Below are 26877 nucleotides of genomic sequence, written 5' to 3' on the forward strand. Positions count from 1 at the left end.
CTTTCATTTTAATTATTACAGTCATTTTTTTAAAAGTGTACTTAATTGTGTTAAGAAACAGTCATGAAAGTATACTCTTTTAAGCACACTTAAGTGGCTTTTTAATTCATTAATATTATATTATCTGCATATATATGTATGTATTTTTTAAAATACACCTGTAAGATTTGATGTACTGTACTTCAAAGTATAGTGTACTACAATTAAGTACACTATAAGGGCAGCAGCTCAGAAACTACTGCGCATGAAAATAATGGCCATTATCATATATCATATAATCTCAAAAAATAACCCTATCAAAGTCGGCCCACCCTGAGGTCTAAAGTTGTTAAGCTATGGTATATGCTTCTGTAGAACCGAAACTTCGAATGTGATTTCCATATCATTAAAAAAATCCAAGACCCTTTGCAGAATTTCTGTTGAATCCAGAAGTTGCTGTTACCATAAAAATGTGATTGCAGCCAGCAGAATTATCACACAATTATAACTGTGTGACTTATTACATTTACATTTATGCATTTGGCAGACGCTTTTATCCAAAGCAACTTACAGTGCATTCAGGCTATTTATTTTTTTTTACATGGATTTGTTTTTACTGGGAATTGTGTTCACAACCTTATGCACTGCTAACGCAATGCTCTACCACTGAGCCACAGGAATTATGACTTAAACGGTTCATTAAAAAAAAAAAAAAAAAAATGAAAGGAAAAAATTATTCCAGAACCAAGGCTGCTGAAGAAGTGGGCAGTTATTGTTGTGATCTACTGATTTGACAATTTAAATTATATTTAAAATAGACTTAAAGTGCAATCTCATTTCTCAAACTTTATGACCCTAGTTGACAGACAGGAAGACCTTCTTACCATTGAAAGCGGAATGATGGCTTGGATGTCCTTCTGCACAACCGTCAGCTCTGTGACCACCTTCTCTGCATCCGAGGCTGGATTCTGGCCCCGGTAATCAATATTCCAGTTGATTCTTCTGGTGACTGATTGGCTGGTGAAGTTCTCCATCTCAAAGTCTAGCTGCATAATTTCGATGCTGGCAGCCATGTCCCTGAAGAGTAACAAGAAGATCATGTGACAGTGAGCACACTAAATTGATCAAAAACAAGGCTGTAATAAATACTGGTTATCCACCAGATTTATCCATTAAGCTTATTTAGAAGAGTCTAATTAGGGTTAGGTATGTATTTAAAGCTTAAATGGTTTAATATGCTGGTCATCAACAAAAACAGATGTTCTGTCATGTATTAGGTATTTTATATTGAAACAATCAGCAAATGAATCAATCAGAGAGCCAGGCAAGGCCCATCTGTTGTTTGGGACTGGATTACAGGGGCTAAAAATGGATTTACAAATACATTAGACAGAGTGGAGCATACTGTATGTGTATATCAATTATATATACAAACAAAATAACATCTACATTACAGCATTATTATTACATAGATATTAGATGTGTGTGTGCATATTCTCAATATTACTGTTTTTACTGTATAATTATCAAATAAATGCATCTTAATATATATATATATATATATATATTCTAAGGTGTCATTTCTGTGGCCACCAAACTTCTTTTCAAACTGATTTTTCTAAATGCTCTCTTTGTCTGCCATTGTTTGGCCCCAAACAGGATGTCCTGCCCCAAACTCTCTCTTTTAGTTGAGCCAACCAGTATAGGTGTGCTGGGCTATACAAACAAACAGAGCAATGTTTCATATAGGCCACAGAGAAGTGTTGTTACTTTTTGGGTGAATCAATCTATAAATGGCTTACTTATAGTTTTCTCTGCATATTAAGCTGGGATAGGGAAAATTACTGTATAAATAAAAAGTATTATTATAATTGTAACATAGGAAAAAGTACACATAACCTTATTATATAATGCAATAAAAGCAAAAATGCTGCACATATTCTTTGATTTCAAGTACATTGGTGAAATGAACACAAACACAGTCATAAAAACAGCTGAGCACAACAGTTCAGCAACATACTGGAACTAAATTGGCGACACAAAAAGGGACAACAACTGTGCCTGGCAAATAGTTTCTTCAGAGCCTTTGCAGGAAACCTCCGTAATGGATAGTGACAGGCTAAACGAGTTCTGTCTATTGATCTCATGCACGCTCATCAAGGATTATTTCCTTTATCTGAGACTCCTGTTCTACAGGTAGATGTGCTGATAACATGCTGAGAGAGACCGGCCAAAAAATAATTTCCCTTGCTTCCCTTGGGGAGTCAGAGCGCTTGTGGAAAAATGCTGCAGGGTTATCAAAATGTTATCTGTGGGGGGTAATTAATGTGTCAGAGCTGCAAAATCAACAACAACTTCTTGTGGTGAAAAAGAAAAATCATAGCTTATCATAGTTTCATATAAGACATGAAATTAGACTAAATAATTAAAAAAATGTAGATGTTAAATTTAATTGAACCTAAATTATTATTATTATTATTATTTTTTTTTACATTCTTATAGTGTCCTCAAAACATATTTAGATACTTTATAAGCCACATTTTAGATGTAGGAATGACACTGAATTGCATAAAATATAAAAAAATCTTGAAACAAATGATGCAACCTCTTTTCTCTTAACTAACTTTTTACCATCAAGTCCCAAAGCAATTATAAGTAAATGCATGAAGTTCCGCTAAGATGTATACTACCATTCATAATATATATATATATATATATAATATATATATATATATATATATACACACACATATATATACATAGCAAGGACAAATTTATTTAATCAAAAATGACAGTAACATAATTTATGTTAAGAAAGATTTCAAATTACTGAAGATTTCAAATATATGCTGTTTTTTTTTTTTTTTTTTTTAACTTTACATTCATCAAAGAATCCTGAAAAGATTGCATCGAACTTTCCAAAAAAATATAAAGCAGCACAACTGTTTTTAACATTGATAATAAGAAATGTTTCTTAAGTAGCAAATCAGCATATTAGGAAGATTTCTGAAGGATCATGTGACACTGAAGACTGGAATAATGACTGTTAAAAAAATTCAGGACAGCAATAAATGACATTTTAAAATTTATTCAATTAGTTATTTAAAACTGTATTCATATTTTACAATATTACTGTTTGGCATTTTTGATAAATCCACCCTTGCTGAGCATAAGAAAATAAATGCATTCAAAAATCATTAAAAAAAAAAAATCTTAATTTTGCAAAATATATCCATTATTTATGTCTATTAAAGGGGACTGTGGATGCCCAAGGTGGTATGATTCATTAGGGTCTACATTAAATATCTGCAACATACTTTGTTTAAAGTTCCTCAGTGTAAAACAACACCCTTTTTACCTTGTTAAAAACGGCTCTGTTCACAGCGACCCAATATGATGTCATATTGCTCATAAAATCAAAACAGCTTGATTATTAAGACTGTTTAGGTTTGTTAGGGGTTTAAAAATAAGTAGTGAATGGAATTTTATCATTGTAGGGTGGTTGTGTCCGCACACTGCTAAGACAATATAAAAGTGAATTTTGCTTCCGATGTCCCCTTTAAAAACTTTTTTAAGAAAATGTAGTACTTGCAATGTGTGCTTGTTTTATATTTTGTTATGTAGTACAATGATATACATATATTTTAAGTGAGGATTAAGTGTCTACATTTCTGAGGCCACTGCAATGCATTTTCACATCCTGTTTGCATTCTGTGCTAGAAACCAAGAGCTGGTTGTTTAGCAGTCCAGCACACACTACAATATGCTAGTACACTACATTGGCCAGCTATATGGTTTGCAAAGCCCCTATGAGAGGAGATACTGTTTTGTCACTAATTGTTGCTTGGATAATTTGCAATTGATGTGGCCAATTAAAACTACAAGGACATTAAGTGTGACTTTCCTACTAAAAGTTTAATTACTTTTCCTTTTGTTTGGATGGAAATATTTTAAGGCGAATGTGAATCAATCAATCCGTATCAAACGTGTTTGCTGTCTTGATGTCCATTCATTGGACACTGCATTAACTAAGTTAATACTGCCTTAATTATTTAGCCATTGCTGAGAATTGATTGTCCAGCACAACAGGAGAGGAGGCCAAAGAAGACTTTTGCTAACAATCAGTCATTAAAGCACTGCCAGGACAGGAGCCAGCTTTCAAAACGCCCTGCATTTAGAGTCATTTTAGGCTTGCTTAACTCTAGAGTGCAGAAACATAAGGAGAACAGAACTGGCGTGACTGTGCCAGAAACTAAATCTCTAATTGAAAATTTACTAATGGAATGATGAGGCTTGCCTTATATTGACAAATAATGCTGGCTTTGCCTCCAAGGCCAGCCCTAAACCATATGCGCAATGTTTGCTCCTAGCAGTGGAGTCACTCATTAAAACCGTTAGAAAAGATAGATGGTGAAAGAATATGGGCAGCGTATACAAAGAAATTTGCAAGTCTAAGAAAAGAGCTGCAGTCTGTGGACAGAACGAGCCACGTTAACAGAAAATCTATACGAGGAAATGGCATCAACTTGCTAAAAATTATTAATCTTCCCAGACAACAAGCTCATGCAGGCATTATTTTGTTACGATACAAAAAGCCCCCAGCCACATCTAGACATATATTCTAAAAAACAAAGAGACGAGCTCATCTGTGAAATAGTCTCAAAACAAGCAGTACATTTTGTTAGTTGTGGTGAAAAGTGAAAAGCTGTTTAAACTCGCATTAAAAATAACAAGCAACATCGCTCTATAGTATGGTGTCACAATGGCACTTGACAACATGTCAGAGACTGTTGAAATGTGCTGCACATAAATAAACTGTGATAAGTTTTTTCATGGACAAACTTTGCCACTTAAATTCCATATAAAAAGAGTAATTTCTTGTGAGTGTCAGACAGTACAATAAATTGGTTGGGAAATGAGAGACAGTGCAATGTATGTATATATATCTATATATATATATATATATATATATATATATATATATATATATATTATATATATATATATATATATATATATATATATTTATATTTTTATTTTATTTGTAACCACACTGTAGCAAAGTGATATAATTTTTTTTTTCATATTTGCATAACCACTGAAATTATTGTAACATTATAGTATTGACAGCATCTAAAATGTAAAATATCTCTATAATAGTAAAAAGTAACTATGCAAATATTTAAAATATAAAGGATTCATAAAGATCTTTGTCTTGCTAAAGCTGTACATGTCAATACTTCCATTTGTAGATGTTGTTAGTATGTCCATATTTGTGTATGTATATATATATATATATATATATATATATATATATATATATATATATATAATATATATATATATATATATATAAATATATATATATGGAAATTTATATATATTTTCTATATTTCATACAGCATTGTAGCAAGAAAAATCTATTTCAAAGATATCATGTTCTTTTTAACTTTCTATTCATCAAAATATTTATATACTATATATTAATACAATATTTCACGATTTTACTGTTTTTACTGTATTTTTTATCAAATGCAGCTTTGGTGTGCATAAAAGACTTCTTACAAAAACATGAAAAAAATGGACAGTAGTGTACAGTACAACAAACAATCATATGTAAGCCAATGCTAGCGTATCCCAGCTTTATTTATGTAACAAATGGTATATCACTGCTAAACCATTAGAATGGATTTCCTATTCTGTCACTGAACTTAAATGAAGATGGCTTGAAATAGCTTTGGTATGCTGCATCACATTGCTTTGTTACAATTTGAAGGGTATGGATACTAAATGAAACAACAAATTGTGTATTTACCATAAGATTTTCGTCTGACTCAGAATGATCATTAAAAACAGACGCATTAATACAATTATAAAAATAAAAATAAAAATCTTAAAAAACGTATTTCTACTGTAGTATTATATTGTCTTTTGTTGGGCTGAATAGTCTTAACAAAAAATAAAATAAAATAAAAAAACAGCTTTCACCTCCAAACTGATGAAACATACTGTCTGCCAGGAAGGGCAGGAGCTATTCCTGTAAAAGTACAGTTTTCCTGGTAGCATGCATATGGACAAATTGTAGGGTTGCAGGTGAGTGACATGGACTTTTCACATGTCAGACACAATACGGAAAATTATATGTCAGGGTCCACTTTATGCAGAAGAAGAAAGAAGTATAGAATGATATATATATATATATATATATGTGTGTGTGTGTGTGTGTGTGTGTGTGTATATATATATATATATATATATATATATATATTATTTTATGGTTACAATAGGAATCCTGTACAATTCTCAATTTTTGGATACAGACTTAAATATGCTGGTTCTGTCACAAAGCCCTGCATTAATTATTTAGCATGAAAAAACACACAGGAAGTACTAATTAATAATAGTACAAATGTTTCATTGAATGTAAGCCTCTCCAATTAGACTTTAACATCCTTAAACAAAGGCCTTAACTGAAAAGACTTTTTAGCTGAATGTTATTTGGATTAACTAGCAGATGTTTAAGTGGGTGAATGTTATAATTCAAACATTAAAGTTTAGATTCTCTTTTTGTTGATGATTTGCAACCAGATTACCATTGACACACTGCTTAGTTTCCCACTATGGAAGCTGTTCCTAGATCAGTGTACAAAAAGCAGGGAAGCTGACTTACCCAGGGACTCCTTTGATCTTGCTGACTTCCACGGTTGCAATGGAGTGTTTGGCTCCGGACTGCACATCCCATTCAACCTTCCACTGGTTACTCCTCGACTTAGTGCTAAGAAGGTTCACCCCTTTCTTTGCTTTCACCCTGTGAAAGAGACACAGAGGGGTTTAAAGAAATATATATGGCTGGAGTCTAACAAGACAGTTATGCATTTAAGTGTTCAGAAAATGACAGACACAGTGGAATACCCAAAGACTCTGTTTTAACCTTTTTATATACCTTTAATATCATACAAAGAGTTTTAAATGCCATGCCATACATTACTAAAGGCCTGTTCACACTAAGAAGAATGCTCAGTGTGAAAAATAAGAAAAATAAACATTTTAATTTAAAGGAACATCTGTTGATGCTTCTGTTCCGACATGAACAATAATTAAGGATTTTTATTTATAGGAAGATTTGTTTGTGCAATTGCATTACATAATTGTAAAAAACAAATCTTTTGATTGAGTTTGTGGTGTGTGTTTGTGTTGGTTTTTGATGGTCTTAAATGTTTAATTTTGCTACCCAAATTAACAAAATACACAAACCAACGTGCATGGTCTGACAGCAAAACAAAACAAAACAAAACAAAACAAAACAAAACAAATTCTAAAAATAATAAAACAAAACAGACACCAAACATAAATAAAATCAAAACAAAACAAATAAAACACAACAAAACTAAAATAAGATAATAGAACATAAACTAAAAACACTTAAACCATGTCCAGTGCTTGCAGGATTGATTAATGTCATATAAATCCACTCCTTTAGAAACTCATTTATAGAAGGACTATAAATCTGTGCTGCAAAACGAATCCTATTTCCCATAGATAGCACACATGACTTCTGCACCTTCATTATGACTTCTGACACCGTACATCTAAAAATGCATCTTCTGCACATCAATTTATGCACACTAAAGCTCATGCTTATCATACATTTCCCCTCTGTCCATTAAAATTCAAAAACATCAGCCTTTTCTCGGATCCCAAACCAGATTCCGATGATAAAATCCCTGTGGAACACACCCCCGCTCTCCCAGAGAAGCCATAACTTCAAACAGCAGAGTTGTGCTGGGTTTCCAGCAGCTTATGTTTCAATAGATGGAAGCTGCTGCTGTTCTGTGAGCATACATGTTACGAATGGCTCGAGCGGTTGGAGGCTCCGATTGACAGAGGAACAGTTGGTCATGGTTAACAGTGCTTTTTATTCACAGCGACAGTCACTCATGTGGTGGGAAGAAAACAAAACAACAACAAAAAAACCTTAGCCAACAACGAATATATACTGCACCAAAACATAAGGTCAAAGCAATCTATATCAATAAAACACAACCTGACCTGTATGTGCAACGGCCCTACATAGCAGCACTTCCCCAGAGACTCTCTCCTCGCCTCCTATCTCTGAACTATCCGGCTAACGTTCCCTGGGCCATTTTATAGGGCTCTGACTCCTCCTACTCCAGAACATACCCATATGAAAGGTACACAGTTTCACCTACATCATACGAATACATACTGAAAATAACAAAAACCATCACAAAAATAATAAAATACAAATAAACATACATACAAGAAGTCATATACAAGTATATTAACATACATATCAAAGGAAACAAATAACTTGAGAAACCTTCCTCCCTTACAGCTTATAAGAATGGGACAACTCTCCGGTGACATCACTCACAGGAACAAGATGGCGGACAAAAGACCTATAAATTAGGACCAGATGTCTAACTGAACAGGTTTGGCAAATGAGTCTTGGAAATAACATGGACAAATGAACTGTGGTAAGCATAATCTGCATCTCTTACACTGTATTCAATAAACTATGTGAATCAAATACTTGTAGTGGTGAGATTATTTCTTATATGCGAAAAGACAATTCTATTATGCTATCATCATAGGCACGCATGTTATGGTTACTAGTTCTCACATAACTCAGGTAAAACTAACATACAGGACATCATACAGCCAATTTACAACACACAGTTGAAAATCGAATGTTACACAGGTCCATGCCTACATGAATCTATGTCGGCTAACAGACTACAATACATAACACCGGTGTATGTGTGTGTAGTCCATGCATAGTCGCAGGCTCACCCTGTGACAATACATGTACTGCTTAACACCTTGAATGAATGCAGTCACACATAACATGTATGTTTTAGCCTCCGAATTACTGAGCACTATCTGAGTTCCTATTCTCTGATATCTACCTAGAGCATCAGTGAAAATCAACCGCTTTGAGGTCTGACCGCACCAAAGAGCCATGCAGCTGCAATGGCGCAACACTATGGAGATATTACACAGCACACACGCGGGATGTGAGATGATGAATAAACAAGATGAGAAAGAAAAAAAGAGATCAGAAAAAAAGAGAAAGAGAATTTAGAAACCATTAAAATAGGGTGATTATGATTTCATCAGTTTTAATTAGTTTTATATCAAACGACAAAAAAAAAAGAAAAAAACATTATTAATCGTGCTGGTAAAATAATCTAAATGGATGAGCCAAATTTGAAGCAGCTATACATATACAATTATCACTGCACGTTAAATTAATTCTATATTAATGCCTATATAATATTACATAAGATTTTTGAACGTTGTAAATAAAGAATATTGGCATTTTACAAGATATCATTACAACTTCATTATTATCAACTTCAAAATTTAACTAAAAGTGTCACTTGCACTTTCTTTGTAATTATTTGTGAAATTTAAGCAATTTCTGAATAAAATACTGATTCTAAGTAAATTATTTACCAGCTTTGTTTTGTGTATTAATGAGCTGCTACAAACAATTAGAATGTTAAACAGCCTACAGCTAATTAATTAATATAGTTAATGAGGCTTACTCACTCTATCACTTAGCAAAATAATTGTTTACTGTGGTTATTACATTATTTTTAATTAATGCAATTATCTGAATACTGGTGTTTTATCATACTGTTTAATATCAAAAGGCTGTCTTGTATTGCCTGAAATTGTCTTAACCATGATAAAATCAATCTAACACAAGGCCTCACATTGATTTCATTTAAAAACTAGCGAAGAACTTTACAAGAAAGTTCTGTACGATGGTTGTTCTACAGTGATTTAGGAGCCTATGGGATCCTCACTAAATGGTTGACCAAACACTCACAGCGTGACGAAACATTCATTGATAGCAGAAAATGTCTCCAGGATTAACCTCAGACAGGTTATCCTCAAAAACTCATTCCTTTCTCTTTGAACTGCTGCTTCGAATTGCACTTACCTGATAAAAGGCAGCCTCTGCTTTGAGGAGCAGACCATGACCAATAGCAGAAGCTACAGTCACCCATTTCAACAACTCAGTCAACAGAGCCTTATCTCAGCCTCTCCATCAAGCACAGTATTGATGATCATAGGTTGTACCTCACTTTTATAAATATTAATATAAGGAAAAAAGCAGATCTGACAGCAAAGCCTTACTCGTTTTCAAATCAAATACAATATCTTATAGATAAAAGTGATAATAACAGATTTTGGATGTAGCTCTTCACATTACACAGCAAAGAGCTGGAAATGTAGATGACTGGCAGGCAACCTCGTAATTTTTGTGTGATGATAGAGAGTACCATGCAACAATTAGATTATTCAATTTATTAAGCATAACACTCAATTATTTTATCTTAAAAGCCTTACATTGTCCACATTAATTAACAGTAATCCACACTCAACCGTCAAATTTAACAAAATGTCTTACGTCTTCAGGCCATTTGCTACTAAATGTGCAATTTCAATAGCTGGAACTTTTTCAAAGAAACTTTTTCACTCCACACAAAGCAAGTCACCACTGTGCCTGCTCTTAAAACAAACAAGCAAGCAAACCAACGGACAAACAAACAAAAATGCATGGTACAACTTTCCAAATGAATGTGAGCAACTTAAAAAAAAATAAAAATGAAAATATTAAAAAAATAAAATAAACAAAATAAAAAAATTGGCAACAACATTTCTTCATATATCAAACGTGCACATGCAGTATGAAACAGCAGGTATTACACCCTTCAGAGAACTCCAAGTGTCCTCTGTGTGATGTTTCAAGAGAAATCTTTACAGTCTGTACATAAACAAAACACATACATTTATAGGGCTGATCTAGGATGTGTTCACTGCAATGGAAACTATGAGTTGACTTTCTCTGTCTAGAACAATGACCAGACACCAAAGTTGCCTATAGCAGCAGTGTGAAACACAAGCAGTGATGAATAACTCTAGCCTTCCCCGTAGTCTCTTACCATAAAAATTACCGTAAAAAAACCCCATAAACAAGCAGGATGAGAAATGTCAGCAGATGCATGTCTCTAAGGCATTAGGCACTCACTCTCTCTTTCTCTGCATTACTGCAAAAAGCTGCCCCTCTCTTCAATGTCTAAATCTGGCTGGAAAATATTTTTTTCCACCCATTTGTAGAACTTGGGCTTTCCATTAGTTCCACTAGAGAAAGGGCCACTTGACATGAATAAATGATCGCTGGAGGTCTGCAGGCAAACACAATGAAGTCACAACACACAAAGATTAATGCATGTCACTAGAACCTTTTCCTTTAAATATTAAGATGACATCTTCAAGTGGCACATATACTGTATGGGAAAAGCCTTTCCTTGTCAAAACAGACAATAATCATTTCTTAAGTACACCAACATCTACAGATCAAGTTGCATTTTTATCACTCTTGTGAACTGCAATAAAATCAAAACCATATCAATGTCAGACATCATTAGTTCCATCTATCAAAAACTGGCCAATTGTGTCTTGAATCAGTATTTTTTTTTTTAAACCATATAATTGCATGTATACAAGTTCTGCTTTTCAATTTAGTGCCACATAACATCTGTTCCATAAAAAGTGCTCCATATGCTCACTAGTTCAACATTATGAAAATACTAGCAACAACATTTCACCTTCTTAAACCTGAAATACCTTTGAGATTGTCTGGGTGTAGATCTATTTATCCATCTATTTACTATCTATTTCTGTTATATCTAGCTAATATGTTTATTCACATACTCCCGCATACAAGACCGAATTCCTCTGACTGTGCTCATCAGACTGGCCATTTGAGACAAACATCAATAGCTTACATGATCCGACTCTTTCTCTGTGTGTGATCTCTTTCGTACTATTGACTAGGAAGGATCTATAGAGGCAGATGTTTATTTTGCACAAATCAGGGTACTTAGATCTGCCACTGTTCAAAATACTATTAAACTAAGCACAATGAAAAATGATGATGTGAGAGAGAAAGAGACAGAAAGAGGGTACCGAGAGGAAGGGAATTATTTCTCTGTCACTTCAGAAGAAGATTTAGAAAGGAGTGAGACAGGGCTGAACCTGTCAGTGAGGATTTGCACAAAGATGACAATTCATCAAAGGAGGAAAGCCAAATATTCACAGCAAAATGGTTCACAATACCACTCAAAAGCTTGGGGTCACTCATAAAGAAGAATATATATATATATATACACACACACACACACACACACACACACACACTTTAGAATATTATTATTAATAGAATATTATTATCTGCATAAATTAAATGTACTGTAGTACAACAAACAATACCTTAATGCATAGTTACTCTATAATTAAAATAATACATGATTATTGATTTCACATTATTCCAAGGTGAGAAATGTACTTAATTGCATGAAAATAATAAAGAGAGAGAGAGAGAGAGAGAGAGAGAGAGAGAGAAAAGATAAATAAACAAATGATTAAACTCTATCCATTCTAATCAAAATAATAAATCATTCACGTCATCATGATATTACATAATAAGCTTTGATACAGGGGTGACGCAGAGACTCAACCAGCCCCCTATCCTCTCCTCTCCTCCTGCTGAAAGCTGGGAAGATCCTGTGTTCTCAGTGCAGAGAGAAGGACCGAGAAGAGAATGAGCCAGAACAATAAAGGGAGCAAAGACAGAGAGAGAGAGACACACTGAGCAACAATAGAACAGAGCGAGAGCCATGCAGTGGTTTGCAATCCTCCTGCCTGGAACACAATTATTCTAAGTAGTTTTCCCATCAGTAGAAGGCATGAGTGGAAGACCCTCGGGTGAGCCAAAACCTTTTCTACCGAGGCAATAGGGGAAAAGAAAGCAGCTCTCCAATTTATTTGATAAGGCAAGCGGAACTCAGTCCTGCCAACTGCTGCAAAGAACAGGAAAATCAGCCTCGTACCCTCAGCCACCTCTCGTCAGGCAGCTGACATTTCATTGGGCACTTCAAAACTGAGAGATGTAACTTCATGTATGATTCATATATAAATTATTTTGTTGGGGTTTTTTAAAGCTGTTGAATTTAGTTTATTTTTTGTTTATTTTTTAATTTTGAGTTTTGGGAATAAACGTCCTTCTTAAAAATCATAACTAATTGTTTTTTTTATAATATTTGTGTGTAAATAATCTTATTTTTTTTTTTTTTTTTTTTTTTTTGTTTTTTTTTTACTATTTTTTTTTTCATACGTTCTTTCTTTATAAAAGAATTACCTGAAAATAATCCTAATCTTTCAAATTTGATATTATTATTCAAGTTCTTCATAAATTCCTTAACAATGCTTTCATTTTAGACTAAATCTTAATATTACCTTGAAACCGCGAAAAAAAAAAAAATCGGGTCCACTCGAGCAGAATCGATATTTTTTTTTGTTCCTGCTTTTTTTTTGTTTTTCGGGTGGAAGAACTACTGGTTAATGTTATTTTTTTCCATACTTTGCCTAATAATAATCTAATTAATAATAAAGTTAGTTTCTTTACTCAAAAAGAAAAGGAAAAAGAGAGCAAAGGTAACATTAGCCAATAAGGCTGTCAAGCTTGCACATCTTTTCTAATTTTGGCCAAATGTAGGCTACTAAATAAAAGAAAAAAAAAATCTATCAACATTTTAAAGACATCAAAGTCTTTTTAAGATATTCAAATGTTTGCTACATTGTTAAAAAAAAAAAAAAAAAAAAACACTCTTGGTTTTGAGAGTGAACTTGTCTTTTGATATTATTATTTATTAGCCCTATTACTTCCCCAAATAATGAACGCTAAAATGCCTGTATTTAAAGCCATAAACAGTATAAAAAAAAAACATCTCTAAAAGTTATGCTTAAAACGTCAATCCAAAAACATTTTAGGTGAAGCTATGCCTACATATTCATTCAGGCTTGAAAAAAACAATACAAACAAATGCTAAAAAATTTATTAGGCTATATCGGTTCATCGACTAAAACAGAATCGGATATTGTGAGGTTGTCATGCTGAAACACAACAAATTTTGTAAAACGGAGCGAGTGGTCATGTTTCTTTAACGCTGTATTTTGATAATAAACAGGGTTCAATATAGCAAAATGATGTTTGTGTTGCACGTAAGGCGTCGGCGCGTTGGTCATAGCCAATTATTCAAAGCATTATTGTCAACCTAGTTGCAAGATATTTAAAATGGTAAAGCTTTTGCAAAATAAAGAAAACTACTCTCTGCTGTTTCGTTTTCCTTTCTGAAAACTTTGGAACGTGTCACAATGAAACATAATTTCGTTTCGTTAATCTGTAAATATGATTTAAGTGAAATATATTTAGTGTATATGCCTATATTCCTTTTTATGTAAGCCTATAGTTTTTCTGTTTTCTCCATTCACAGAAGCGCTGCAGGTGCGTGTGATCTGTTGAATTCATCTTACACTATCCTCAGATAAACTCTAAGGGCGGTACATGGCCATTGCGACTTACCTATGATGAGTTCACCGCTGAGCGGACATTTCACTTGTTGGCTTCAGCGTAACATTTTTTTAGGACGTTATACTTTTGTTTGTGATTGGTTGACAGCAAATTTCAAATATAAATGGAACGATAAAATAATGTTATTAAACGGTTAATGGCCATTTCAAATTTTCGATTCTGTTCGGAACTATAAAATTTGATTTTTGTTTCTGTTTCTGGTTCTGTTCCTATCAAAATTTTGTATGTTCGTTTTCGGTTTCGTATGTTTCCGGTTTTCGTTTTCGTTCTCTATTACATGATTGAACCCTATCCCCCGGTTTCACAGACAAAGCTTAAGCCTAGTACCAGACTAAAGTGTAAGACTGAGCTAGTCTGAGCTGTTTTAACTGAAAGAAACTTGCACTGACTGTGCTTCAAAATGGACACCAGTATTGTTTTTTTCTAAGGCACGTTAAAAATTATTTAAATGTCCTAATTGAACTATTGCCTAGTCCTGGCCTTAGTCCTGGCTTTTTTTTCTTTGTATTTACAGTTAGCTCACATTTAGCAAGGTTATGATTACCTTGATAGCTTAACATAGCACTAACCAATTAGCTTGATAGCTTGGCATAACACTGACGATTGGCCTGATTCCATATCACATTGTATATAATTTCTTACCCTATTCAAAATCTAACACATAATCCGGTTAGGATTTGGCATGACAGTGGGACACACAGGAGGTCACTGTGAATTATTTGTGGGACATTCATATTCATAACCTTCATCTGCAATAATGTTCCAGTTCTCCAAAATATGTAGTTTATTTCACAATTACAGTGTGTTGGTGGGTATTATATCAGTGTCATGTCTTTGTTCCAGCCCCATTTCTGAGGAATTCCCTACCGTTATTCGAAAGCAAATGCTAATAAAAAAATATAAGTGTAATTTATTTTTTTTTCTGTAGATGTCAACATTTACTTAAAGCAGTAATGAAATGCTAATAAAAAAAAAAAAAATAATAATAATTAATAATAATAATAATAATATTCACAAGATCAGAACCCAAACAATAAAATATACTTGAAAAAATGTCCAAAGATTTGGTAACACTTTATAATAAGTATACAGTAATAAAGCAGTTATAAATCATTTGCAAATTATTATCTTATAGTTCAAATAATGTATAATAAAGGCAGGTTATTGCCTTCAGTTTTGTATTTTTTTTTTGTATTTTTTGTTGAGTATTTTTATTTGAGATATTCATTAAGATATGCATTAACAACTGCTTTAGTATTGGTTTAACATTATCTGATTATTTACCAATGAACTAATTAAACAGTAATAATTAACTACCATGTTAACTGCCATGACAATGAACAATGAAATCACTTTATCATACATAGCATATCAATGTATTAACAACATAGACAAAATAAATACAATGGATTAACTATAAACAAATAGTTTGCCAATGATTTGTAAGTGTTTTTTACTATATACTTATTATAAAGTGTTCCCAAAGCTTTTTGTTTGGGCATTTCCTCAGCTTGGCTACCTTGCTAATGCTGCTTACACAGAGAACTGCAGGGAGCAGCACCAAGCATGTTATTGTTATGGCAACCAAATGTATTGCAAGCTGATTTGCTGAAAGAGATGGAAAGTATCAATAACTTGCATCAGCATTGAAACACTTTCCATTTCTGCAATGTCATCTAGTGAGAAAAAAAGTGTAATAGAAGACTGTAAAAGTAGAAGTCAAAACAGGGACATTTTTAATCAAGCATTAGGACGATCCTTGTGAAACTGGATGTCTGGTCACCCTATAAATAAAATATTATGAAACAGGTACTCGCGTTTAGCATAGAGGTATATGAAGTGGGACACAACCCCAGTTTTATAGACTCATTCCATGAGAATGAAAGATCACCAACAGTCACAGAATCAGCCTGTCTGGACGCATGGCATGCTGGGACGGATCTGAAGGCAGTGGAAACCACAGGAGGATGCACACTGAGATTAAGTACTAATCAGATCTGAGTTTTGTGCGAGTTCTAAAGGATTTTTCATCTACACTTGCAAACATTTTCACAAGAATCCCACTTTCATCTCTCATTTCTCTCTTTCTCTGGTCTCACTTTCAAAACAGAGAGACTTCCATAAATTAATTTGATGGGAGGATAAATGTCAGGCCGAGTGGTTCTGAAGATCAACCAAATATCATTTTCTTTTCAACACTGAATCAGTGTCAAAAACAATAAGATAATCAAGACTTTAACAGGACAGATGAAAAAGCAATGGACAACAAAGAGAGAGTGACGGAAAGAGAGGCTTTTGACTTCTGAGAACCTTTTATTGACCACTGTGTGAAACAAAACCTTATCTGGGCCAATGGCAAATAATAGTGTTCATAATAAAAAAAGGAAGGAAAAAAAAGTCTTATAATCTAGTTTAAAACACACAAGTCAAGTACTTTTTATATAAAAAAGTTTTATACCATTTTCAAGAAAGGTGTAAATGTAAATATTAATTTAACCATTTAAAACTTTAAAAAAATTTAATATATTTCCTTACACCATTATTATAATTATATGGTTGGCTAAACTAAAAGAGAGAGTTTGGGGCAGGACATCCTGTTTGGTGCCAAACAATGGCAGACAAAGAGAGCATTTAGAAAAATCTGTTTGAAAAGAAGTTTGGTGGCCATAGAAATGACACCTCAGAATATATATATATCATTATGTTTTTGGGGAATCGCACCATAGGACATTTTGCAACACTGTCATGCAAATATTAATAAGCAGTGAAGTAGTTTCCTTTGTGAAGTAGTTTTATTTAGGTAGGTCTATCATTAGTTTTAAGGTACAGAAATTGAATAAAGTAATCACATGTAAATAATCTTAAGAGCCAGATAATGTTATTGTTTGAAATATTTGAATATAAATTAACGTAATTTTGCACGAATATCGATTGGCCGCTCTGTCACTAACCTAATGTTAAAACAAAACAACTTAAGAGAATGCACTGATCCAGTGCACTGATACAGTACGTTCACGGCTGTCTGCTATAGGATACTTACCAAGACGGGCATTTTGACAATTTTTGTGTGAATTTGTCCATTCAAACACAATACTTTAGAGAGAGCTTAATATTTGCGCGTTCTGAAGCGCGGGTTTGCACGCTTTGGCTGAGTGCACAAATCTTCTCACAAGCTCGCGTCCTCTGGCTCTTAAATGTTTAACCTGGCAAAGCTTAAATAAGTTTAGTTTAGACACAGATATCAACGTGTGCTGTTCAGGTTTCACCTGGGTGCTGATAGCATGCACACAGGTGAAACCTAAACAGCACACGTTGATATCTGTGTCTAAACTAAACATGATATTCGCATTAAACAAGAGTGAATGGTTTGTCCAGTTTTTTTTTTTTTTTTTTCATTGCTGTTGTTGTAATGTATTGGGAAGCCAGAATGTGCCATCCATCAACAGAAACATACATTAGCTGAACCCTTTTTTTTTAAGTGTTATTTATAAGAAACCATATTACAGATGTGTTGTCAGATTTAAGTTGAACCGCGGTCCGAACCGTGTGTGGAGAACCGTAGGGTTCATTTTTTTTCCACGAACCGTCCCACCTCTAGTAAATACAATTCACTGCATTTTAGCTGAAATCAACAAGTAACTAGCAGTAAAACACCAACAACTTTGATTCCTTTTCACACAAATAATGATTAGTCATTAATAAAGACATATTTGTGTGGTTCCTTGCACAATTCTACATGACCTCAAAACACTTTTACCATAAAGCATATGTAAACTACTATATTTTTACATCACATAACCAGCTTCCATATGTATGGCTTTTTTAACATTGTAAACTTGCTCTGTAGCTCACCTGGTACAGCATTATAGTTGAAACACAAGTAACGATGAAAGAACTCAAGGACTTCTTAGAAGCAAGCTAAAATGGCATGATTTCTTCAGCAAATGATGAATCACACTATTGATTCGATTTGATTGTAGGTGGCACATTATTATTATTATTGAGCATTAACTTTTAGCGCCACTCATCAAACATTTCAATTTGAAAGTGTTGTGAAATGCACAATTTAATTTTAATTGGTTTATCCAGAAATGATGTTCATCATAGGTGTATTCAAATCTTTGTATGTATGAACCGCATTTATATTTTATTTTATTTTTAGTGACTCATCTCACTTGCCTGTTAAAGTTGGTTTAATAGTATAATAAGTTTAACTTTGCAAAACTGTACATTTGTTGCAAACTTTCATTTGCATGTGATAATACATTCATATTTCTCCAGCACTCTCTCTACCACTCATTGCTTGCCAAACTATTCAGACCTCTATGACAGGATGTCAAACCAGCTGAGGTGTGTGTTTATACAGCACCAACACAAGAGCCTTTTCTCATTAACTCCTCATGACAAATGCAACAAATCGGCACATCTCGACTGTGTGAGCAGGCATATCTCTCCCTCTCTGTCTCTCTTTCCATTCCACTTCATACCACACATCAATAGTTATTACATTCAGACCACTATCTTTCACTACCCACCATTGCCCAATCTCTTTCTTCCTTCCAGCTTTCCCACACTTTCCCTTGTATTTCTCACTCGTACATGCTTTTCCTCTTAAATAAATCACTTCTTACAGCACAGATGCTCTATGAAACTTTCAGTAGGCTTTGCTGTTGCCTCATCTCGATAATCAAGCATACTTTCCTCGTAGAGGTGCTTGGAAAGGCTATTTGCATTTATCTTTCACCGTTTCCAATGCCTGAAGTGTTACAGGCTCTTTGTGGGCCAGCTTTATGATGGAGTCTACTTAATCATTTCTTGTTAAGATAGATCTATGAGTGGGCCACTCTAGTTGAAGTAATGTGTGTTACATTGGGGAGTCGTTTTCTGTTTGTTCTCCTAGGACAACCAGATGTCCCGTTTTCCTGGATACATGTCCTGTATTTCAAATAAGCTGGGACACCTGAAAAGCATCTAATGTAAAGGACTGTCCTGGGAGAAACAGGACATCTGGTCCTTTTTCCTGTATTTATTGTGGTGCAGTAAACCTAACTGTCCAGCAGGAGGTCCATTGCTACAGAAGCTCTAGTTAAGCACAGTTCGATCAGTTCACAAGGTCCTGGACCTCTTTAACAAGGTCAGCACCACGATGACTACAGTCAGGCCAGAGTCAGATTTCTCCATTTTGAACACCATGCCATAAATGTAGTGTGCAAAACCATGAATTTCTATTAGCATCAGATGTAGATTTTTACAGATGGATTTCATAGAATCTTCAATCCACATTCATCCACTCTGTGCCAAAGGAAGGAACTCTACTAGAGAAAACATTTTGGCCTTATGCCACTTTTATTAATAGGCACAGTAAAGAAAGTGACAGCTAATGAAGTAATGAAGAGGAAGGTGTGTTGCAAGCCGGATTCAAACTCACATTGCCTACATTATCACCAAAGCTCAATAGTGCAATTCGAAAGACCTAGTGAGATGACGACTCGAGCACATGGGAGAATTGCAAGTGATTTCAAACAGTAAACAGGCAGCTAAATTGTTCACATAAGCATAAACACACACACACACACACACACACACACACACACACACACACACAAACGTCCACTGTTATCTGGAACTATATTCAGGGCTAAGATGTCACTTTAAGTCATGGTTTCTTCATTTAAATAATGCTTTGTTTTGTTTGTTCAGGAAAGTATGCCACAAAGAAAGAAAAAATATACACAGAAACAAAACTAGAATGTAATTGAGCAGGCTCAAAGACTACTGCTCTCTTTGATCTTTGGCTCACCCACACATGCCCGTTCTTCTGTTTTATATACTGAGCTGTCCTCATGGTCACCTCTATCCTAATCTTTTTTTCCTGGTGGTGCTTTTTTAACGTTTTGTGTATGTTTTTGTGTCCTCATTTTGTCCCTCTTTTCTTTTGCTTTCACGTATGGATGCACAAACGCATTGGAAATGTGCACAAATGCATGCACACCCACATATATATACACAAACATTCTCCTCACTGCTGCTGTCCCTGCTTATGTATGTGTTTTTTTTAGGTAGCTCTGGTCTAATCAGCCCACAGCAATGATGCAGTGATGACTCTGCACCACTGTTATCTGAACTCATGTGGACTTTGTGTATGCTTACAGGAACATTTTATTGCTCAGAGGTTGCTGTTTTATAGTTCATGAAACCTAATGTTGATGCTTCAGTGGTATTAACTATATTTCTCCTAAAATTTGTAGAGAAGAAAAAAATACAAACAAATAAGACAACTGTTAACATAATGTATAGATACATAGTTTAGACTATATATAGTTATAAAGCATATAGGCTGTTCACACTGTCAGTGTTTGGGATTGCCAAACACTTTTACTTACAGGTGTGAGTCTCGAAATGTCCCGTTCACACAGCAACTTACAGTAGCTTCTCTCACAGTATGATGTGACAGACAGCTAGTTGTCCAATCTTGTTCCGTTCACACAGCGCAGTTTTCTGAGAATGCAGTTGTGAGACCTGAAAATGTACGGGTGTGAGTTTGGTTACAGAATGTGGTTGTCACACCTGAAAATAACCGTACTGTATGTGTGAACGTAACCATATTAAGGACTCAAATACAGGACTGACAATCGTATTCTACTGCTGTGTGAATGTGACCATAGATATATGGAGCACAGTGATGCATTTCAGCAAATCTAAGCACAGAAATTATTCAGGTCTCTGAAGGCGAGAGGAGAGGAGAGGAGAGGAGAGGAGAGGAGAGGAGAGGAGAGGAGAGAGGAGAGGAGAGGGAGAGAGAGAGTGAGAGTGAGGAAAGGAAAGGAGAGGAAAGGAAAGGAAAGGAAAGGAAAGGAAAGGAAAGGAAAGGAAAGGAAAGGAAGCCCCAGTAATACTGTTTTTCAGTATTTTTCAAGTACCCATAGTAACATTTAAATAGCACAGTACTGTATATAAACAATGGAATGGAATATAAAATGAAATAACTTGGTATTATCTGATATATCACTGAATCAAAGTACTAATACAGTTAAAGAGACTGCAGCAATTCCAGTTGGTCGAACACACACTGAGCACACATTCAATGTCTATCATAACATTTTTAGACTCTACCACACACAATATACTACATATTTCATCCTGACCTCTGATTGGCTGCATATGAGGGACTGACAAAGTGAAGAGCACAGTGACAATGATCATGATTTCACATCCTTAAATCATGACATATTCACCACAAGGACTGTAAAGTTTAGCGAGGAGTAAGAGTCTCAAACATTAGTCAGATCCAGCCTGTTTAACAGACTCTGAGCCTCTGATTTGCTCAGGGCCCTGCTTTAACACTGACATTCAGTCATCCATGCAACTCTGCTATATTGCACCTAACACTTTATTTGTTTGTGTTCATGTTAAGAGACTCACACATTTAAATAAAAAAAGCGAAAACTTATATAATATTTTCAGAAGTAATAGACAGTCGTCGGATCTTAATTCTGGAATATTCCTTAAAGATGAAAACACACAAAAAAAGAAATTCTGAAAAAGTAGATGAATAATCTGAAGGACAAGGGGCGGAAGAAAATGTGAGAGAGATATAGTCATTTCTGCAATCTAAAATCTGTGTTCCATCAAGGGATCAGACCAGATTACCACACAGAGCTGATGAGGCAAATTTTACTTTTCACACGCTGTGAAGACAGACATGCTTTATACAGCAGCGTTTGCTCAAATGGAACAAAGCATTCTTTTCTTTCTTTGTGCTTTGGGGGATTGTGTATGTGTGTGTGTGTGTGTGTGTGTGTGTGTTTGTGTTGGGGGTTAGGGACTGTGGCAAGTGTTCTCATAACTCAGTTTCAATGATCTGTCTTCATAAAGGGTTGTTTTATCATACAATCCCCCTCATAAATTGCACTGTTCTCCCCCACAAAAATGATGCTCATGCAATATGGATCCTGATGTTGACATTAAGCAAGTGACTGGCTTTAATAATCCAAAACAATACGGCTGCATAAAACTAAGGTGTGAAAACAGCCATAAACTTTCAAAATGATTTTTCTGATGGCACAGTTTGATTTTCATGAGGATGCATTCCTCTGTCTGACAGAATGAAGATGGTGAGGCTCAAATAACATTGGCACCTTCAGCTGTTCAATCATTTCCCTCATTATATCAAATGAATCTAATGATTTTGTAATGTAGAAGCAAATGTGCCAAGCCATAGGTTTCCATAGAGACAAATGATGCCATGCACCCAGCAAATTATAATATAATGTACGCCTGTTTAAAGGGAATTGATTTCACTCAATATTTCAAAGCTAGATTTAAAATAACTTTAAATCTAGCTTTAAATCTAGAACACATTGGAATTGGGAACACATATTTACTATTAACTAAGACTTTTGTCTCAATAAACTTCTAACTGGCTGCTTATTAATAGTTATTTAGTTGTTAAGTTTAGTTATGGGGTCGGATAAAGGGATCTACATTATGGTCATGCACAATAAGGCATTAATATGAGCTTTGTAATTACTAAGATACAGCAAATATGTATTTGAATGTAATGTACCATGGTGTATGAGCATAGTATCAAACAGTATAATAAATGATATCAAATTACCATCTGATACGGCACCATGGCACTGCCACAGAACCCTTTTGTAAGAGATTGTAATAATCCCAGTTAAATTACTGAAATCTTGCTTTATTTAGTGACTATCGAAACGGCTGTGTTCACATAATGTGTCCAGGGGAGAATCGAGTACATTAATTAAGGCAGAGGTAAATAATCAAACAGATAACTACTTTTACATTTGGATGGGTGAATTTTATAATCTGCAAGTTAAAAGCTACGATTTTAAAACAGAACCAAACTAATACCATTTGCAAAAAATGGTAATGCTATAAAGAAGGCTCCATTGTGCATATGAAACAAAAGCTCAGGTGTGGATACAACAAACATAAGTGTTACACAATAAAACAGCTGCATTTCTGAGCTCCCAAAGATACAGTAGGGGCCATAGCCAGAGACATTTGCACATCTTTATGCACCTGCATGCATATGTTGTACAAAAGTAAGGTCATTCCAGCACTTCACATCTACCACCTCTCTTTCTCGTAATCACACACACTCCTACACACCCCTGTAAGTGTGAAACTACCATACTGAGGCTCACCTCAGCGTTCACTCTCACCCAGCACACCATGAGACTGAGACCTGTGAGGGCCATCCATCACACACAGAGAGGGAGAGAGAGGGAGCACAAGGCCAGCGAGAAGCTGTTTTCCTGAGGCAAAGCCTGTCTTTTCCCATCAGCTTACTTGCTCACTCTAAACAGGGTTTGGGTCCAGAAACCTATTCATGGGGTTGATAGAGGCGGACAAGTTGAGCTTGGCTTACCTACTGTTTGGGAAAAGATCAACCTAAAGGGAGTTCTGCTTTCAGAGAAAATGGAGACCTGTTAGCCTTAAAGTGCATTCACACGGAGAGGGATCTTATCTCTGGAGATTGTCGAGTGGCTGTTTTGTTGGTTGTAGTAATCGTTCATACTGCTGGATACCATAACGCAATTGAGCATTTGAAATTCTGATCACAAAGGAGATGTAAAAGCAGTAAAACTCATATGTCACTCTAATTTGACAATCAAACTGTTTATTTGAAACTAAATAGCATTCTGGTGAAAAAAGTATTTGTATATAAATCACAGCAGTGCATAATATAATACATCATGAATAAGATTAATGATTATCAATGCATGAATCAAGCTTACCCAGAAAACAAACAGTTTCTGACACAGCTTTCCATGCATCTTTTTCTAAAATGTTATTAATATAGCCCTTGTGTCCCCTTATTCAAAATATGTTAAATGTCGCATAAGTAGATGTGTTGGTGAATTTGGCTATTAACATGTAAGAACGAGATTCAAATGACCGTGTCAGTAAAATGATCCAAACTTCCCATCACTGTGAGCATGCTGAAGTCCTGCTTAAATAATGAGTTTAGCTTTCTCTTCCTAAAGCAAATCTTCAAGATCTTTGGCCTCAGAAGACTTTATTTAAAAAAGAAAGCGGCCCTCTTAGGAAGAGGTCGCAGTGAGGGACGAAGCACTAAACAGCCATTAAAGACGAGCGGAGGCCAGCGGTAAAAGCCAGAGCTAATGTGGCCCAGTTGGCTGGGAGGTGTCCCATAACAAGGCCACACTAAGATTCTCCCTCTCATTTAAACCAGCCTCACGGAGTGGCCTCAGTTGATATGGCACCCAGCCATGGAGAAGCGAGTGCTTTACTAACACACACACACACAGACACACACAGACACACACACACAGACACACACACACAGACACACACACACAGACACACACACACACACACACACACACACAAACACACACAGTTGGCAGTTAGAGCTGTCATAGGCTTCATGCTAGTTGTGAGGTCTGTTGTATCATCCCAGACAGAGAAAGAGAGAAAGCACTAAAATAAAACAAGCACTTAGAAAAAAATAAAAAATCTCAGCAGGGCTTGTTGGCAGAGACAGACTGCAGAGATGTACAAATATGTTTTTGAACATACAGTATTCCCACTGCAAACCGCGCAAGAGAAAAAAATAACTGCACGGTTCATATATGAAGTCTGAATACATTTAACAACTACAAAAAAACAGATAGACACACACACAGGAATCACTGTTTCTTCAAATATTAGCATTTTTTCTGAACCAACAAAACGTGGAAATACCATTTTAAACATGTTTAGAATTAAATGGCCCACTCGATTATAAATACTATTTTCACATTTAACTAGGGATGCTCTGATCCGATATTTGTATCGGGTATCGGCGTCGATATTGAATAAAATTAGAATTAAATGGCCCACCCAATCTGACATCAAATTCCTTCAAGGCGATTTAAAAGTTTACGGAGACGTTGGCTCTTGAACGCTTTCGCATCGCACGGCTGTGCTGGGTGCAGCTTATGACATCACGCGCTTGCAAAGTGTTCGGCACACAGTTAAACAAGCTAGCATATGGAGCATAGAGCAGCTAACAGCATGGAGCGAGCTAAAACATCCACGATTTGCAGGTATTTTACAACAGCTATGCCAACAAGTTCCACCGCTGTTTGCAACATATGCAAAGTAAATGTTCCGAGGGGTGGTGATAAAACTTCAAATTTTAATACTACAAATTTAATGAAGCATTTACAGAGAACACACTGAGTTTAATGAGCTGAAAATACAAAAACGAGATGGTATGAAGCAGCTAACTTTGGAGGAGACAAATGAAAGAAATTCAGAAATTTCCACCTAATGGTGTGAAAGCAGCTAAAATCACTGAAAGGATATTTCATTGTTTGGGATGGATAACCACTGTCCGTCGTTGGAAACAAGGGCTTCAGACTCCTAATAAACCACGTGGAGCCCCTTCCCCTCAGCAAAGTCCATGTTATTCTTAGAGACAATGCCAGCAACATGAAAAGAGCAATGGACATCATGGGAGTGTGCAGTTTAGGCTGCGTTACTCATACAATGCAGCTTGTTTTCAAACGAGGGAATTGTCTCACAATGCAGCGTGAGTTATGCTGTTGCAGGTGGGAGACACATTGTTGGGCATTTTAAAAATTCTCTTGCATATTCCCGGCTGCAAGATATCCAGCTCGAGATGAACATGGAACCAAAACACCTCCAGCAAGACATGAGAACTAGGTGGAATAGCACCTACTTCATGATAGAGAGTCTGCTGGAACAGAAGCGAGCCCTGTCTGCCTATGCTGCTGACCATGATCTCCCCACAACACTCACGGTAAACTAGTGGACGTTGCTTGAAAAAAAGACCTGCCTTGAACCATTTGAGGAGTTTACTAGGAAGGTGAGCTACGCCACTGCCTCTGCTGCTGATGTTATCCAACGTGTCACTGTTCTCAAACGTGTCCTCTACACAGAAACCGAGGCTGACTCTTGGATTAAAACCATGAAAAACTAAATAATTCAACCTAAACATTTCCCTTGATTTTTTTTATTTTTTATTCAGATATCATATTTCAACTTTAAATTCAAGCTCTATACTAGCTCTAGTAACAGAACAGATGTGGAAATCATTTCAACTGAAATGACCAACTGAAATGCTTGCATACATACATATATACATACATATATGTACTGTACATGTATGTATTTGTTTGATTATTTCACTGTTTAGAATATAAAACTAAAATCCTTTATGGTGGATTTTCCTATTTTAAGATTGAAAGTCTGATTGAAAGTTTTTAATTAAAAATCAACCCTAGGGCCAAAAAGGAAACAGGAAACGCATATATGTCGATACTGAGACATACTGAGCGTGCTCATTTACTATGAAATAAAAAAATAAAAAAATAAAAAATAAACAAACCATTATAATCTTGCCTAAATGTCACACTTTAAAACCAACC

At 35.2% G+C, this 26877-nt stretch overlaps 1 protein-coding gene across 3 annotated transcripts in view; it reads right to left on the reverse strand.

Annotated features, from left to right (window-relative positions):
* The window catches only part of LOC122145089 (transmembrane protein 132E), a 307669-nt gene that overhangs the window by 31474 nt on the left and 249318 nt on the right, over positions 1 to 26877 (reverse strand). For all 3 annotated transcript variants that reach the window (XM_042756937.1, XM_042756936.1, XM_042756935.1), the window contains 2 exons: positions 6650 to 6787; positions 864 to 1056 (listed from right to left, as the gene is read on the reverse strand). In XM_042756937.1, coding sequence (XP_042612871.1) covers positions 864 to 1056; positions 6650 to 6787 — 331 coding nt within the window. The remainder of the gene's footprint in view (positions 1 to 863; positions 1057 to 6649; positions 6788 to 26877) is intronic.

Source organism: Cyprinus carpio, chromosome A5 (assembly GCF_018340385.1).
Source record: "Cyprinus carpio isolate SPL01 chromosome A5, ASM1834038v1, whole genome shotgun sequence".
Lineage (NCBI taxonomy): Eukaryota > Metazoa > Chordata > Actinopteri > Cypriniformes > Cyprinidae > Cyprinus > Cyprinus carpio.